General features: G+C 41.1%; 3 protein-coding genes across 3 annotated transcripts in view; all 3 read left to right on the top strand.

Annotated features, from left to right (window-relative positions):
• LOC118792348 (trace amine-associated receptor 13c-like) overlaps nt 1-2,169 on the top strand; it is a 2,562-nt gene extending 393 nt beyond the window's left edge. The window contains exons 2-3 of the mRNA XM_036550180.1: nt 1,172-1,199; nt 1,474-2,169. Of these exons, the coding sequence (XP_036406073.1) occupies nt 1,172-1,199; nt 1,474-2,169 (724 nt within the window). The remainder of the gene's footprint in view (nt 1-1,171; nt 1,200-1,473) is intronic.
• A 9,443-nt stretch (nt 2,170-11,612) lies between these two features.
• LOC118792311 (trace amine-associated receptor 13c-like) lies at nt 11,613-12,635 on the top strand. Its single transcript, XM_036550136.1, has one exon. It carries the CDS (start codon nt 11,613-11,615, stop codon nt 12,633-12,635), a length of 1,023 nt encoding a protein of 340 aa, XP_036406029.1.
• Nucleotides 12,636-13,925: 1,290 nt separating this feature from the next.
• On the top strand, nt 13,926-14,948 carry LOC118792352 (trace amine-associated receptor 13c-like). The gene has a single exon (XM_036550183.1). It carries the CDS (start codon nt 13,926-13,928, stop codon nt 14,946-14,948), a length of 1,023 nt encoding a protein of 340 aa, XP_036406076.1.
• Nucleotides 14,949-17,318: the final 2,370 nt, after the last annotated feature.

Raw genomic sequence — 17,318 nt, 5'->3', positions numbered from 1 at the left:
GAAATATCATTTAGATCTTCTAGGTGGATTTTTCTTTTCTGTGTTGGCATTGTTCAAGTATTAAATCATGACACATACAGTTACGAATATAAAATTAAGAATTACTAATCCATTATTTTTATTTTGTCCATTGTACATGTTACATTTTATTGACATGAACAATGGAGTTAAACGTGGCAATACTGGACATGTTGTATATGCATTTCAGTCATTTTTAAGCAAACAAAGCAGACTTGGGAGCATTTGGAGGTATTTCACTTTTGCAAGCAAGACTCTTTATAACATTACAAGTGACAAAAGATAGTTTTGGTAGTTAAAAAAAAAAAAAACAGAAAGGGGGCAAAAAGAGATTCCCAGTCAGGTCAAGGTCAAGATCACCATTTCAGGAAGAAAGAGGACACCTGTTAAAGTTGTTGTGCTGTCAGACAGGGCCTCAACAGCACCCTCTGGAGGAGAGACGTATGCATGCACAGTAGTAAAGCACGCTAAGACAACATCAGCATGAATATTAACAACACTTTAATTTCCTGCCAGCCTCATACCAGATAGCGGAACCTTTATGAAATGCAAAAGAAGGGCATATAAGGCATGTGTGTGGTATACGTATGTGTGTGTGTGTGTGTATGTGTGTGTGTGTGTTTGTGTGTGTGTGTGTGTAAACCTCATTTTTATTTTCAAGAATTCTTCTATGCCCTTACATGTCTGCATAATTTTAAGCAATTGAGTTATAAATAATAAAAAGCTTTTCTGTTCTTGACTATTTATTCATGTCTGTTCTTCATATCAGTAATTTGTTGGGCCTGCATCAATACGTGCACTGATTCCCTTTCCTCTCTTGATACTTTTTCTGACTTTGTAATTACCATGTTGTTTTGCATTACTATAGAACTGTGGCCCATCGCCCCAGTTCAGTTGATTCTGATGGGTATTCATTAACAGCCATCACCATAAAAATAGAAATACCATGGTATAAATACGGTTCAACAATTCAGGATTCTACAGATCAGGATGACTCTACAAGACCAGCCATATTACATCTTGCTACTTTTTCACATGAAAATAGTGTCTGTCTGATCTCATATCTTACACATTATAACTGCTGGTCATTTTCTCAGTCATTGAAAGTGGAACTGCTTCTGGATTCATGAATCTCACAGAAGTTAATGAAGAGGATTCTGTGCCGAGTGCTCCAATTCATCCTGTTTTGAAAGGTTGTCAGTTACTGCAGTAGGTGTGCTGATGTATTCGGCTGCAGCTGCAGCTGTATTACTGACAGTGTGTGGAAACCTGCTGGTGATCATCTCCATCTGTCACTTCAAGCAGCTCCACACACCAACCAACCTCCTCCTCCTCTCCTCTGGCTGATGGCTGACTTTCTAGTTGGAATAACTGCGATGCCTTTCCACTTTATTCAGTTGATTGAATCTCACTGGTGCTTTGGTGCAGTATATTGCACTATTTTTTCTGTGGTTGCCTTTTGTTCTGTCATGTGTGTCCATTTATAATGTTGCTTGCATTGCTGTGGATCGATATTTTGCTCTGAGCAACCCTTTCCTCTATTCTACTAGATTCACAGTGAATGTAACTTTGAAAATAATATCCTTTCTCTGGGTGTTTTCAGTAATCTACAACTTGTTGCTTCTTTATTTCAATGGAAATATCACTGACATTACAGAAGGTATTATTTTTGCTGGAGAGTGTTCTGTTACTGTCAATTACATATGGTCTGTTGTTGATTTTATCGTAGTATTTTTTGCACCATGCATGACAATAATAATTATGTACCTGAAAGTTTTTGCCATTGCAAAAAAGCATGCAAATAATATTAGGTGTGTAAGAGAACAGTACCAGTCAAAGGACATGAAGAGAATGCATTCTGTGGCATCTGAAAGAAAAGCAGCAAAAACAATTGGAATTCTAGTCTCTGTGTTCTTACTCTCTTTAATACCTTACTACACAAGTGTTCTTCTTGGACTATATATAAAGAAGCATTCTATATATCTTGCAGTTATGAGTACGTCCTGTTTGATATATCTAAATTCTACCATCAATCCAATCATTTACGCTCTGTTTTATTCATGGTTTCAAAAGTGTGTTAAACTAATTGTAACACTTAAGATATGTAGCTCAGAATCATCACAGATAAATGTGCTTTCAACGGACACTTAATCTGGTATCTACTGTAAATTAAAATAAGGTAAGCTACACATGTGACAGGTCCCCTATGATTTTGTACTGCAGTACAGGGGAGGACTCCTACCACAGGAGTTGTACTGAATGAGGATTCTGATGACCTACGTGACCTTCTCAGACATTTCACAGAGAAAGACCATTCAGATCTTCTAGATGGATTCTTCCTTTCTGTGGTGACATGGTTTATCTATTAAATGATATGTACAGCTGATTATTAATCCATTATTTTATTTTCTCAATTGTACATGTCACAATTTAATGACATGTACAATGGATGTAAACTGGGCAATGCTGGATATAATCTATATGCACAATCATTTTCAAGCAAACAAAAAAGACTTTACAAGTAGCAAAAGTTCTGCAGTTTAGTTTTAAAAAATAAAAAGGAGGAAAAAGAGTCTCCCAGTCAGGAATGAGAAAATCAGGATCACCATTTCAGGAAGAAAGAGGACACCTTGCAACGGTCTGCCTTTTATTTTGTCCTGCCTCTTCAAGAGTTCTTATAAACTTTGCTGTACGGTTGTTCAGAAGGTGACTCAAAACTGCGTGGAATGCTGGTGAAATTGGCCTTTTCTTTTGAGATGTTGCTTGATGCTTTATCTTTGCATGTACAAAAAAAATGTGGCAGAACCACAAAGTGGGCCGTTATTTGTAATTCTTCGAAATTCCTTATTAAACACTGAGGTGCACTGCCACTCCACAGAGGTCTCATCATTTTTTTGTGCCAACGCTCACTTACAAGCTTACAAGCTAGCAGAGTTTCCTACTCCTCCACACCTCACCACCGTAACTGTGGAGGTAACGAGCTCTCCCTGTCACAAATGGTGTCAGAACAATCATTTCCTTGGACTAAAGATTCTGAATCTAGGTGTTAGCTTATTACTTATTCAGCTATATCCGTTGTTTGCAGTTGACTGATTTTTTAATGTATTTTTATAGTGTTTTGCGTTGTTTGTGATTAATATTCCCTTGCAACAACGTTGCACCTGGTCGTTACACCTTTGTATTTTCTTCAGTCACGTGCTATGCAAAGGGAAAATGGACATCATAACACCACACCACTTCCCTCTGAGACTGTTGACTCATCTGTAGAAAGCAATCGTGATAGCATTGACATTTACATTTATTCATTTGGCAGACACTTTTATCCAAAGGGCCTTACAAGGGAGGCAGGGTACAACACAATCAAAAAGCTATATAAGGAGTCAACAACATTAGAAGCACTGCATGACTAGACAAGGTGCAAGCTAGCTGCTAGAGATATGATGGCATTAAACTATACATTAAAATGTATTATTATTATTATTATTATAGGAAAACAATGTTTAACATGTAAGAAATTGCTTTGGGGGTACTGTTTCAGGTGATCAAGTGAGTGTGGAAGAACCGTGTCTTCAGATGTTTCTTGATAATAGGGAGGGACTCAGCAGAACAGAGGAATTCTGGAAGTTCATTCAATCATCAGGGGACAATTCCACAAAAAGTTCTAGATAGTGATTTTGTGTCACGATGTGACGTTTGGTAGCCGAGCATAGTGCTCGGGAGGGAACATAGGCTTTTAGTATTGAGGTATTGAGGTTCAGGTAGGTAGGTGCAGTTGGGTGCTCTGAATGCAAGCATCAAGGCCTTGAACTTGATGCGGGCAGCTACAGGAAGCCAATGGAGCAAGACAGAGAGGGGTGTACTGTGGGCCCTCTTCGTTTCATTGAAAACCAGACGCACAGCCGCATTCTGGGTCAACTGTAGAAGCTTAATGCTGGCAGGTAGGCCAGCCAAGAAAGCATTGCAGTAGTCCAGTCTTGAAATGACAAGACTCCATGTGCAACCCCCTCTTTGCATTGAGAATCGCTCTCATTTTCGATGACTGCAATGGGATGATCCCGTCACAGGAAGGCTCATTCAAGAGCTAGAGAAGAATGCTGATTGGTTGGATGGTGAAAAAATCCTCATCTCGATATGTTATTCATAACCTTCTGTATTACACTGACCCAAAGCCACAGCATGGGTTGCACCCAATGAAAGAGCTGAAGTGGTTCACTAAAGCCGTAGTCAGAGTCACCTTATTACAGTAGTGCATTACATCACATTACATTCAATTAGTAGACGCTCTTCTCCAGAGCGACTTCCATCACGATAGAATATAAGTGTATCCATTCAATTTAAAGGAGCAACAGTGTCAAACCAGGCTAAAAACACTCCCAGACCAGTGAGTGTGAGCATAACACTATTCAAGCCCTACCACAAGTTAACTTGTGCAATCTAACAGAAGCCAAGTATACTATGATACAACAGGTCCTAGAACACTGAATCAAAATACATTACAATATTATACAAATTAAACATTAAATACTAGAGGTAGCAGGTGTTATGGGGTGGGGATTGATGTGGGTGTTAGGGCTAGAGCAAGGACTCAGACGCAGACCACAGGAGCGTTGGGTTTCCGGCGAATTTATTATAACACAGGCAAGAACATAATCGAAGAACAAGCAGGGTCTAAACCAGAAAGGCAGTCCGAAGCCAAATCCAGGTACAGGTAACCGAAACAGGCAGGGTCAAACACCAGGCAGGCAGAAGTATCGGTGAACAGGGCAGAGCGGCAGGCAGGAATCAGGTCAATAACAGGCAAGTCAAACACGGAAAACAGCACACAGAAGAGAAATGGCGGGGACGAAACAGGCGAAATTCACACTGCTACTAACTAGCAACAGGACCGGGACACGCAGGGAAGATATAGGGCAGGGCTGACGAGGGGATGGGAAGCAGGTGTGTGGACAGGAGGAGACCGGGCGGGGAGCGGGGCAGGGCAAGAACACAAGGAAAACAAAAACAGCATAGCTAGGGGGCGGGAGCACTGACAGTGGGACCAAGATGCAGTCTGAAAAGGTGGGTCTTCAGTCTAAGTCGGAAGGTGGCCAGTGATTCTGCTGTCCTAACCTCTGTAGGGAGTTCATTCCACCACTGAGAGACCAATACAGACAGAAATTGTGTCTGAAAGAGCGACCCTGTCAGGTCAGGACAGTCTGTTGCCCTGTAGATGCAGAGCGCAGCGATCTCGAGGGAACATAGAGTTTGAAGAGCGGTTGTAGGTATGAGGGGGCTGTCCCATTCGATGTCCTGTATGCCAGCACCAAGGTTTTGAACTTGACGCGAGCGATGGCAGTAAGCCAGTGAAGTATGGTGAGCAGAGGAGGAATGACTACGTTTAGGGAGATTGTACACAAGTCATACAGCTGCATTCTGGATTAGTTGTACAGGTTTGACTGCACAGGCAGGAAGGCAAGCAAGGACCGAGTTACAGTAGTCCAGGTGTGCGAGGACCAGGGCCTGAACTAGGAGCTGTGCAGAGTACGTAGTGAGATAGGGGTATATCCTTCAGATGTTGTACAAGAAGAATCTGCATGCTTTACTTACTGCTGCCACCTGAGAGGAGAAGGATAGTTGCCTATCAAGCATTACAGGGAGGAAGTTTGAGCAAGCTCTGGCTGATTGAAGAGCCACAGTAATGCAGAATAGGGCAGTCTCTGTAGAATGACCAGCCCTGAAGCCAGACTGAAAAGGGTCGAGAAGGTTATTCCGATATGACGGGACCACCAGACGCCATTCGGTAGCAGAGCATAGCGGTCAGGAAGGAACACAGACTTGCAGTAGTGAGTTCAGGTAGGTAGGTGCAGTTTTGTTGGTCTTCCTGTGCGCAAGCATCAAGGCCTTGAACATGATGCGGACAGTTACAGGGAGCCAGTGGAGCAAGACCAAGAGAGGTGTAACGTGAGCCCTCTTTGGTTGGTTGAAAATCAGAACTTCAGCGGCATTCTTTCACAACTGCAGAGGCTTAATTGTGCATGCAGGTAGGCAGGCCAAGAGAGCAGAATGGTGATCTGGGGCTGTCCTTGGGGGTGCTCCTGTGCCTCGGGTTACTTGTGGGGGTGCTACTGATGAGGGGAGCAGTAGGACCAGTTTGGGCAAGTTTCAACTGATTTGTAAACAAAGGGTTTGTGAGAGGTGGGGGTGGTGTGCATAAACTGAGGCAACCAAAGGGAGGGACAAAGGGGTGTGGCCCTTTTTAACAGTATGTAATGAACAGTACTCAACCTTGGATCTCACAACTGCTTACTGGCAAGAGTACACAGCAGTCACCGCCCTGCTTGGGGTATTTGAATTCCAGCGATTGCTGTTTGGATTGTGCAATAGACCGGCCACCTTACCTTACTATACATGTGTTTTACTTGATGTTTTACTTGATGTTTATCTGCAGAAATCTTCTATCATCCTTGCAGTTTTGAATCTGTCCTGTTTGGTTTATCTAAATTCTACCATCAATCCAATCATTTATGCTCTGTTTTATTCATGGTTTCAGAAGTGTGTTAAACTCATTCTAACTCTTAGGATTTGTCGCTCAGAATCATCACTGATAAATGTGCTGTCAAAGGATGCTTAATCTGGTATCTGCTGTAAATTAAAATGAAGAAATCTACACATGTGACAGGTCCAATATTAGTACAGGACTTCAGGAGAGGACTTCTCCCACAGGAGTTGTAGTGAATGAGGATTCTCACAGCCTTGGTGAACTTCTCAGAGATTTCACAGAGAAAGACCATTCAGATCTTCTAGATAAATTTTTCTTTTCTGTGTTGGCATGGTTAAACTATTAAATCATGACATTCACAGTAGGGAAAATAAAATAATGAATCATTTATCCGTTGTTTTATTTTGTCGATTGTACATGTTACAGTTTAATGTCAGGTACAATAGAGATAGACTGGGAAATACTGGATGTACTGTAAATACAGTCCTTTTCAAGCAAAGAAAAGACTTGGAGGCCCCTGGAGGAATTTTCCTTTTCCAAGACTCTTTATGACATTACAAGTTACAATACATTGTTGCAGTTTAGTTTTAAAAAATAAAAAGGAGGAAAAAGAGTCTCCTGGTCAGGGATGAGAAAGTTAAGGCCACCATTTCGGGAAGAAAGTGGACACCTTGTGTCAGTCTGTCCTACCTCTTTAAGAGTTCTTATAAATGTTGCTGTACATTTCTTCAGAGTGTGATGGAAACTGTGTGGATTGCTGGAAAAATTCTATTTCATTTTGGGGGGGGATGTTGCTTGGTGTTTTAACCTCACATGTACAAAAAAAAAAAAAAAACAGTGACGAACCACAAAGTGGCCCGCTGTTTGTAATCACACCAATTTCTTTATTAAACACAGAGATCTCATCATTTTGTTAATTGTTTTAATGTCCACTTACAAGCTAGTGGACTCATGTTTTCCCACTCCACCTCACCTCACTGCCATTACCGTAGTGGGAGCAAGGGCCTCCTGGCTAACAAAGGCTGTCACAAATTGCACTTGAACAATCATTTCCTTGGACAATAGACTCCGAATGGACAGCTAAGTTCCTATTTACACAGTAACATACACTATATGGACAAAAGTATTCGGACGCCTGACCATTATATTGTATTCAAATACATATACGTTAGTAGGGAGTTGGTCCCCCTTTTGCAGCTGTAACAGCTTTCCACAAGATTTTGGAGTGTTTCTGTGGGAATTTGTGCCCATTCATTCTGTAGAGCATTTATGAGGTCAGGCACTGATGTTGGACGAGAAGGCCTGGCTCGCAATCTCCGTTCCAGTTCATCCCAAAGGCACTCGATGGGGTTGAGGTCAGGGCTCTGTGCGGGCCAGTCAAGTTCTTCCACACCGAACTCATCAAACCATGTCTTTATAGTCCTTGCTTTGTGCACTGGGGCACAGTCATGTAGGAATAGAAAAGGGCCTTCCCCAAACTGTTGCCACAAAGTTGAAAGCATAGCATTGTCCAAAAAGTCTTGGTATGCTGAAGCATTAAGATTGCCCTTCACTGGAGATAAGGGGCCTAGCCCAAACCCTGAAAAATAGGTGTGGCCAAATACTTTTGTCCATATAGTGTATTTTTTGTTTACATAGCCAAGCTATGTGTTACAAGGTTAAAATCGGTGCTCCTAGCTAACTCAGTTTTATTAATGTGCTTGTACGGCGTTTTGCATTTTCTCGATTAATGTCTCGTTGCAATACGGTTGTGCCCAATCGAGCAAATTGCTAAGTTTTTTTTTTTTTTTAATGCAAATATTTCCTTCGGATCGGACAACGTTTATTTCTCGTTCCATACGACGGCCAGTGGGTTGCACAGCTAGCTGGATAGGCTAGCGGGACTTGGAGTTACCGTACCGTACCCAGTGCATGCTAGAGGTTAGTGCACACAGAAGGATTCGGCGCGCTCAGGGGGCTTCTCCGCGTGAATGTGCTTAGTCTGCTCAAGATCAGCATTTTGCAAAAGATTGGTAACCGCAGCTACACATCCACGCGTAGTGTTGCCCACGCAGCAGAGCTGAAATTAGCAGCTTGTGGAACGGGGGTAGAGTGCGTTGTGTGTGTTTTCAATGGATGCTATCTGGTTAGCGAGTTTCAAACCGATATTCTCGTTTTCTCGGCTAAACCCTTACGGCCAGCGTAGTTACCAGTTGAGCTAAAGACAAATTTCCCCTAGCTCTTTCGGAAACAACGCTAGGTAATTAAGTCTCAGGGAGTGACGTAACCGCTGAAACTGCTCTGCTACCTGCTACCCCGCTTTATGCAGGGCTCATATAAGCTATTTCAGCTCTGCTACACTTATGCGAGTTGGGCATAAAGCTAGAAGGGTAACAGGTATCAGAAAGGTTTCAGTGGTAACGTCACTCCCTGAAACTTGATTAGCTAGCATTGTTGCCGATAGCGCTAGGGGCAAATTGCCATTAGCTCAACTGGCTCTAGCGACACAGGCCATTAGAGTTTAGCCAAGCCAAGAACAGCAGTTCGCAGACGCACTTTACATCCGTTTCACACAGACAGATACACTCACAGTGTTAAAACGTACTGTGCTGCAAAAACTGAGAAAGTTCCAACAGTTACACGCAACTTGAATGAAAAATCACTCTCTCCCTACTTTATGAATATTGAGGTTTCCATGTGTCTTTATTGTTATTCTTCAACCCCCTCAACTCAAACTACATAGTGACTGATTTTGTGTTACATACAGTACGAGTCACAAGGTTGGACACATTTACTTATTGAAGGGTTTTTCTAATTTTTGTAACTAAATTCATACATAGGCATCAGCTTCATTATTTATATTGTGGTGAGCTGGGTCTTCTCCAGAACAATAATGCTGCTGCTGCTGCTGCTGCTGCTGCTACTGCTACTGCTACTGCTCTTTTGGCAGCAAGTCTTTTATTTTTCAACAGAGCAAACCAGGAAGGAACACACATATAACACTGACACGGTAGGAGGGCAGTACATGGTTCACGAAGGCAGTTACATTCACAGTGGGGCCCCAAGGCATGCTGGGAAGCTCCGCCCACCTACCCCCCCAACACACTACAATATGTTAAGAAACAAATTTCAACCTTTTAAGCATAAGTCTGTAGATCAAAATATGTTTGAATGCATGTTTCCCATTATCTTAATCAGGTATGCCCAAAAGTTTGAGTGGTAGTGTACAGTGTTTGATTAATGACTGTAATTGATATAGGTACGATGATTTGAATACGAGTTAATGCTATTTGCATGTAATTGAGTTGGTGGGCAAGTCAACTTGCATGCCTTTGAGAAATACTGTCATGTAATGATTCCTTCACTTCTTTAATCTAAGGCTACTGTAGCAAGTGAGCAGGTAGGATCCAATAGCAGAGACCACACAGTGATACAGACAGATGGTAAAGTAAGTAAATATCCATCTGTATAAATGGATAACATTGTAAAGAACTGTAACCTATGTAAGTCGCTTTGGATAAAAGCGTCTGCTAAATGAATAAATGTAAATGTAAATGTAAAGAAATCAAGTAATTTTACTGAGGACTCAAGAACACAAAGCTTTGTGTACAGGAACATATACAAGGCAGGACAGCTCAAGACCGAGCAGCCAACAAAGGAACAGGCAGGGCTTATACAGACCGTGAAAAGACATGATCAGACTCGCAACACACAGGTGGAACTGATTAACTAGATTGGGCAAGGCACAAACAGGGAGACAGAACCCTCTGGTGGAAGCTCCGAGAAGCAGCAAGCAAAAAGGGACAGAGAGGCTGTCACGAGGACACCTGCTGGCTGGTTTCGGAAGCAGTCTCTGAACCCCTGACACCTACTTGTCGGTGTATTGTGAGTTTAATATTTACTGTTGCCGTTTCTTGCAAAGTACACAGTGGTGTCAGACCCTGACTTGACTGCCCGGCTGATTGCTGGAGCAGACCCTTTGTGCCCTGACTACACAAGAGTAGAGACACAGATCCAAAAGCATAGCATGGACATTGAGGCTCTTCAAAGTTTCCTTGCTGACTCATCGGAGATTCAGAAAAGTATTTTCATTCAATGGAGAGAAGGAAGATGTCTTACAACACCTCCCCAAGCCAGAGAGGGGCAATGTTTCACCCCCTCGACACTTCTACCCCATGACTGCTGCATGTACCTGCTGGCCATAGGCATGTGTCAGCTACCACTGCTGGACCAGCAGAAACACGCCTCAGGAGAATTGAAAATCTTTGACCTGACCTTAACAGAGCCAATCATAAGTGGTCCCCTCGCAATGTAACTTAACTCAAACTGTACTGCAAAGAAGAATGGGAGATAAACTGCAAAATCTAGATGTGAGAAGTCGGTAGAGACCTATCCAAACAGACTCACTGCCGTTATCACGTTATCAAAAGGTGCTTTCCACGAAGTATTCATTTAGGGGTGTGCAGAACTATTCAACCAATACATTCACAAGTTTTTCATTCATTTTGGTTACAATGTGTGAATAAAGCTTAATAAGGTTTGACTTCACTTGTCTTGATTTCAGCCTTTAAGACACCAAAAGCAAGAAATTTTGAAAGGGTGTGTAGACATTTCAGATCTACTGTATATATATGTAAATTGAAGAGAAATTAAATATAGCTGCCACATCATGAGCCTTATCAATTACATTCTTATTTTCCAGACTTGATTATCTTCTATACCTTTACTTGTCTACACAGTTTAAAGCTGTTGTATGGAGTTTTATAGAAAAAGCTGTTCTTTTTTGACTGTATTCAAAGGACGGTTTGGATCCATCCTTCATGAAAATAATTTATTGGATTTAGGTCAAGGAGTGCACTGAATCTAACCTTTTCCTTTCTTGACACATTTTCTGATTTTGTTAATTATGATGTTATTTTGTTGTTGCTATACTACTGTATCACATAACCCCAGTTCAACAGAAGACAGTAATTCTGATGGGTATTCATTAACAACCACCAACATAGAAAAAAATAGTAAAACCATGATATAAATATGACTGCAGTTCCTACTAAATGATTAGATGATGTCTTATATTACACATTGTAGTTGCTGGTCATTTTCTCAGTCAATGAAAGTGGAGCTGCTTTCTTCATTCATGAATCTCACAGAAGCTAATGAAGAGGATTTATGCGCCCAGCCCTCCAACTTCTCCTGTTTTGAAACAGCGTCACTAACAGCAGTGGACGTGCTGATGTATTCGGCTGCAGCTGCAGTTGTGTTCCTGACAGTGTGTGGAAACCTGCTGGTGATCATCTCCATCTGTCACTTCAAGCAGCTCCACACACCAACCAACCTCCTCCTCCTCTCTCTGGCTGTGGCTGACTTTCTAGTTGGAGTAACTGTGATGCCTTTCCACTTTGTTATGCTGATAGAATCACACTGGTGCTTTGATGCAGTGGTTTGCACCATTTACAATGCAGCCTCCTTTTACCTGACTTGTGTGTCAATTTATAATGTTGCTTGCATTGCTGTGGACCGATATTTTGCTCTGTGCAACCCTTTTCTCTACTCCACCAAAATGACAGTGAATTTAACTTTGAAGATAATATCTTTACTGTGGTTGTATTCAATGATGTACAATGTGATTCTTCTTTATTTCAACGGAAATATCACTGATTTTGAAAATACTATTTGTGCAGGAGAGTGTTCTGTTTATATCAATGACGTATGGGCTGTTGTTGATTTTATTTTAGTTTTTATTGTGCCATGCTTGACAATAACAATAATGTATCTGAAAGTTTTTTCCATTGCTAAAAGGCATGCAAATACAATTAGGTGTGCCAGAGAACAGCACCACTCAAAGGAGACAAAGAAAATGAATGATTCTACGGCATCTGAAAGAAAAGCAGCAAAAACACTAGGAATTTTAGTCTCTGCATTCTTACTGTGTTTAGTACCTTACTATATAAGTGTTTTCCTTGATGTCTACATAAGGAAACCATCTGTGTATCTTGCAGTTTTGAATATGTTGAGTTTGCTATATCTAAATTCTTCCATCAATCCAATCATTTACGCTCTGTTTTATTCTTGGTTTCAGAAGTGTGTTAAACTCATTGTAACACTTAAGATATGTAGCTCAGATTCCTCACTTATAAATGTACTTTCAAAGGAAACTTAAACAATCTGGTATCTACTATCCATTTAAAATGAGGGAAGATACACATGTGACAGGTCTGTTACTATTTTTTACTGTAGAACAGATGAGGACAGCATGTTATAACAGCATGATTTTTTTAGCAATGAAAAGAAGACAAGAATCCCAGCACTCAACTAAGGTTAAGAGATAAAATGCCTGTATTACATGGTAAGTCCTAGATAAACATGTTTAAAAACTATGACATGTTGCATTTTTTTAACATGTTTATGTAAAACCTGCAATGTAACAAAGACACATTAATGCTTTTTTCATCTTATTTGAGTGCCTTGGTTCTTGTCTTCTTTCCATGTATGCAAACCCTCTACTGAAGATCACCTACTATTTTGGTGACCATAGTTTATAGAAAGCTTACAGTTTATAGTACAAGTGTTTCCAGGAAGGTCCCCCCTCCACTTTGTATTTATTCATAATTATTCTGTGATTACTGTTTAAATTGGCTGTTTTTTCCTCTTGCTGCTTATATTTTGTTATTTTTCTCCATTTTCATCAGTTCATTTTGTAGTTGCCAATTATGCATTTTATGCTCATCGCCACTGCGATGACAACTTCTTAACCCACTCTTAGCATGGGGCAAGGTGTGTGCAGCTTGAATATAATAACTAATTATTATCAAAAAATAACTGTGATTATTTTACGCACTGTGCGCTGGCAGGTAAACGCCCTCATGGGACGGATGCATCCTCCTGACATGATCCAGGTATCACACAGGCACCCAAATGGGTACCAGGGCGCTAAGGGGGGGAAGCTGGTAACCTAGAAATTCAATATGGCTGCCACATCATGAGCCTTATCAATTACATTCTTATTTTCAAGATCAGATTTTCTTCTATGCCTTTACATGTCTGCACAATTTAAAGCTGTTGTATTGAGTTTTTCAGAGAATATGAAGCTGTTCTTTTTTGACTCTATTTATAAAGACCGTTTGGATCTATTCTTCATGAAAATAATTTGTTGGGTTTAGGTCAAGGAGTGCACTGAATCTAACCTTTTCCTCTCTTGAAATGTTTTCTGATTTTGTAATTATGATGATGTTGCTATACTACTGTGTCTCATGACATAATCCCAGTTTAACAGCAATTCTGATGGGTATTCATTAACAACCACCAACATAGAAAAAAAATAGTAAAACCATGATATAAATATGACTTTGCAGTTCCTACTAAATGATTAGGATGACTCATGTCTTATTTTACACATCATAACTGCTGGTCATTTTCTCAGTCAATGAAAGTGGAGCTGCTTTCTTCATTTATGAATCTCACAGAAGCTAATGAAGGGGATTTCTGTGCCCAGTCCTCCAACTTCTCCTGTTTTGAAACAGCGTCACTAACAGCAGTGGACGTGCTGATGTATTCGGCTGCAGCTGCAGTTGTGTTTCTGACAGTGTGTGGAAACCTGCTGGTGATCATCTCCATCTGCCACTTCAAGCAGCTCCACACACCAACCAACCTCCTCCTCCTCTCTCTGGCTGTGGCTGACTTTCTAGTTGGAATAACCGTGATGCCTTTCCACTTTGTTATGCTGATAGAATCACACTGGTGCTTTGATGCAGTGGTTTGCATCATTTACAATGCAGCCTCCTTTTACCTGACTTGTGTATCAATTTATAATGTTGCTTGCATTGCTGTGGACCGATATTTTGCTCTGTGCAATCCTTTTCTCTACTCCACTGAAGTCACAGTGAATGCAACTTTGAAGATAATATCTTTACTGTGGTTGTATTCAATGGTGTATAATTTGATTCTTCTTTATTTCAACGGAAATATCATTGATATTGAAAATACTATTTGTGCGGGAGAGTGTTCTCTTGCAGTGAATGACATATGGGCTGTTGTTGATTTTATTCTGGTGTTTATTGCTCCATGCTTGACAATAATAATTATGTATTTGAACATTTTTGCCATTGCTAAAAGGCATGCAAATACTATTCGGTGTGCCAGAGAACAGCATCATTCAAAGAACACAAGGAAAATGAATTATTCTGTGGCATCTGAAAGAAAAGCAGCAAAAACACTAGGAATTTTAGTGTTTGCATTCTTACTGTGTTTAGTACCTTACTACATAAGTGTTTTCCTGGATGTCTACATAAGGAAACCATCTGTGTATCTTGCAATTTTGAATATGTTGAGTTTGCTATATCTAAATTCTTCCATCAATCCAATCATTTATGCTCTGTTTTATTCCTGGTTTCAGAAATGTGTTAAACTCATTTTAACGCTTAAGATATGTAGCTCAGAATCCTCACTGATAAATGTACTTTCAAAGGACACTTAAACAATCTGGTATCTACTATCCATTAAAAAGAGGGAAGATACACATGTGACAGGTTTGATGTTATTCTGTACTGTAGAACAGATGATTGACAGCATCTGCTACATTGGTGACTATGGTTTATGGAAAGTTCATAGTTTATCGAAGTATAGTTTCCAGGAAGCCCCCCCCCCCCGCCCCCTTCCAATTAGTCTTTATTCATTATTTTTATCATTAGGGTTTAAATTGACAGTTTTTTTTTTCCTCTTGCTGTTCATATTTCTGCATTTTTCTTTGTTTTCATCGGTTCATTTTATAGTTGCCAGTTTCGCGTTTTCAGCTCATCACTGCAATCACAACCTCTTAACCCACTCAGGAGCACGGGGCAAGGTGCATGCAGCCCTCCACGCACAGTTAACCGTGACTATTTTTCCACACAACAAATTACCCAGTGCCCTGGGAGGTAAATGTCATTTCAGGATAGATGCTTCCTCCTGATGTGATCTGGGTAGCACGCGGTAGTACCAGGGCGCTGAGGACAAAGTAACGGGGGGAACCTGGCCGACATGCCCACCTCTATCCCTGGCAGAGCGAAGTCAGCTTGTTCCACTGATGTGGGCTCCCTGTCGGCTAATGACACAGCTGATTTTGGGCCTGACTGTAGGGCTCAGCCTGTGCTTGGAACAAGTGCATGAGAGGCACTTGGGAGCCACTGTTTGGCACCACCATGCATTAAATAAGCCCTGTTTTTATTTTAACAGTATTTTAGTCACAGATGCTGAACAAGGACAGTGCAAAAATGGCAAAGTATAAAATACAATTAAAAGAAGATTTCCATTTCTAGCTCATGTTCAAAAACATTATGCCCAGGCATATAACAACTGTCTTTTTTGTTATCTGTACATGTGAATGGCCATTGTTTATTCTCCTTCAAAACTCCACCCTACTATGTAAAGTTTTTCTATTGCATGTAATTTATAAAATATGTTGCATATAGTATATATTCTTTGCATTTTGTTCTATATCATAATTTGACACTGTGAGCTATCAGGGACCCAACAAAGTCCATTCCTCAATTATCCAGGCAGGTGGAGATGGAGACTCCTTAGACAGCACACCTAGGTTGAAGAACGACTCTCAGGACCTCAGTGGCCAGTGGGAAAAAATATCAAGGGTTTCTGTCTGTTGAATAAACATTTCGACAACTTGCACTCATTATTCAACTACTCCCAAGACCTAAAAAGATTGTTTTGTGTGAAGCTCTGCTGCTAACCGTACTAATCTCTCTTTGCCCCTGCCTGATTGCACCAAATAATTTTTTTTCTTATTCCACCTTGCAAATGGAGATCACGCCCTTTGTTTTCTTACAGTTTGCATCTTACAGATACACACCTCACATATCAGCTGACTAAGGGGAATGGCTCCATGGCTGTCAGTCAGCAATCACTCCCAGTATTCACTATCAAATTCGCACATAGGCAGGTTCTGGTTTGGGAGTGATCAGATGAGGGATTTGAACCTTAAGTTTTTCAGCCTGCAGACCACAGTTTACTGAGCTGCAGCTGAGAGGTGAGAGACAAACACAACAAAACGCTTCTTCTGCTCGCCCTCACAAGACTGGCAATAAGAAAATACTAAACGAACAAAGGCAAAATTAACAAACCACAAACATAATCCTTGTCCCCTTATCAGGACATCACAGAAGGCAGTTCACATTTTCAGTGCAAACAGGCTTTCCCTCTTGTTTGTGGCACACCCTTGCAAAGTGATGAGCTATGCCACCAGCCTTTGCTTTCTGCCCTCCTCCCTGGTTGACACCACAATAATCTGCATGTAACAAGACTGTTAAATGAATCTGAGGGGTATGATTTTTTAAATGGTTTCCTGGAAGTGCCTTGGCCACTGTTCATGTGTGGCCTCTCTAGCTCCACCAGACCTCATTCTTAATTCTGTTAGCTCTGCAGCGTAGCCAGCCAAACTCCTGTCACCCACTGCTGCCTCTGTGTGGGCGAAAAGGTCACTGTTCATCCTGTTGCAGAGTGCACCAGCAACTGAATCACATTCAGTGGTATGTTTCAAGTTTACGAAAAAGGCAGAGTCATTTGTGCTGATGACAATTTGTGCTGTGCACATTGCAATGATATTCAGGTGCTGAGCGTCCACAGAAATCCTCACACAGAGCAGTCATAGCAATGTGCCAGAAGATGGCACTAACGTGATAGGTGACGCCCCTAAGAGCTGCTCTGTTTTAGTGACTGTGAGGCCCTGTGAGGACTGACCACTTTGTACCCTCCTCTGCTTTATTATTATTTTCTTTATTTATTTTTGTGGGGGGGGGGGGCTCCTAGTTTTATGCTCTTTTTTCAGTTTTGTTGGTGGAACAGTCCTTCCTGC

Source organism: Megalops cyprinoides, chromosome 17 (assembly GCF_013368585.1).
Source record: "Megalops cyprinoides isolate fMegCyp1 chromosome 17, fMegCyp1.pri, whole genome shotgun sequence".
Classification (NCBI taxonomy): Eukaryota; Metazoa; Chordata; class Actinopteri; order Elopiformes; family Megalopidae; genus Megalops; species Megalops cyprinoides.
Note: the sequence above shows the minus strand (reverse complement) of the source record. Positions and strands in the feature narration are given on the sequence as shown.

Bases quoted from the DNA above. Each gene is read 5' to 3' on its own strand.
- LOC118792311 (XM_036550136.1), top strand. From the start codon at position 11,613: ATGAATCTCACAGAAGCTAATGAAGAGGATTTATGCGCCCAGCCCTCC.
- LOC118792352 (XM_036550183.1), top strand. From the start codon at position 13,926: ATGAATCTCACAGAAGCTAATGAAGGGGATTTCTGTGCCCAGTCCTCC.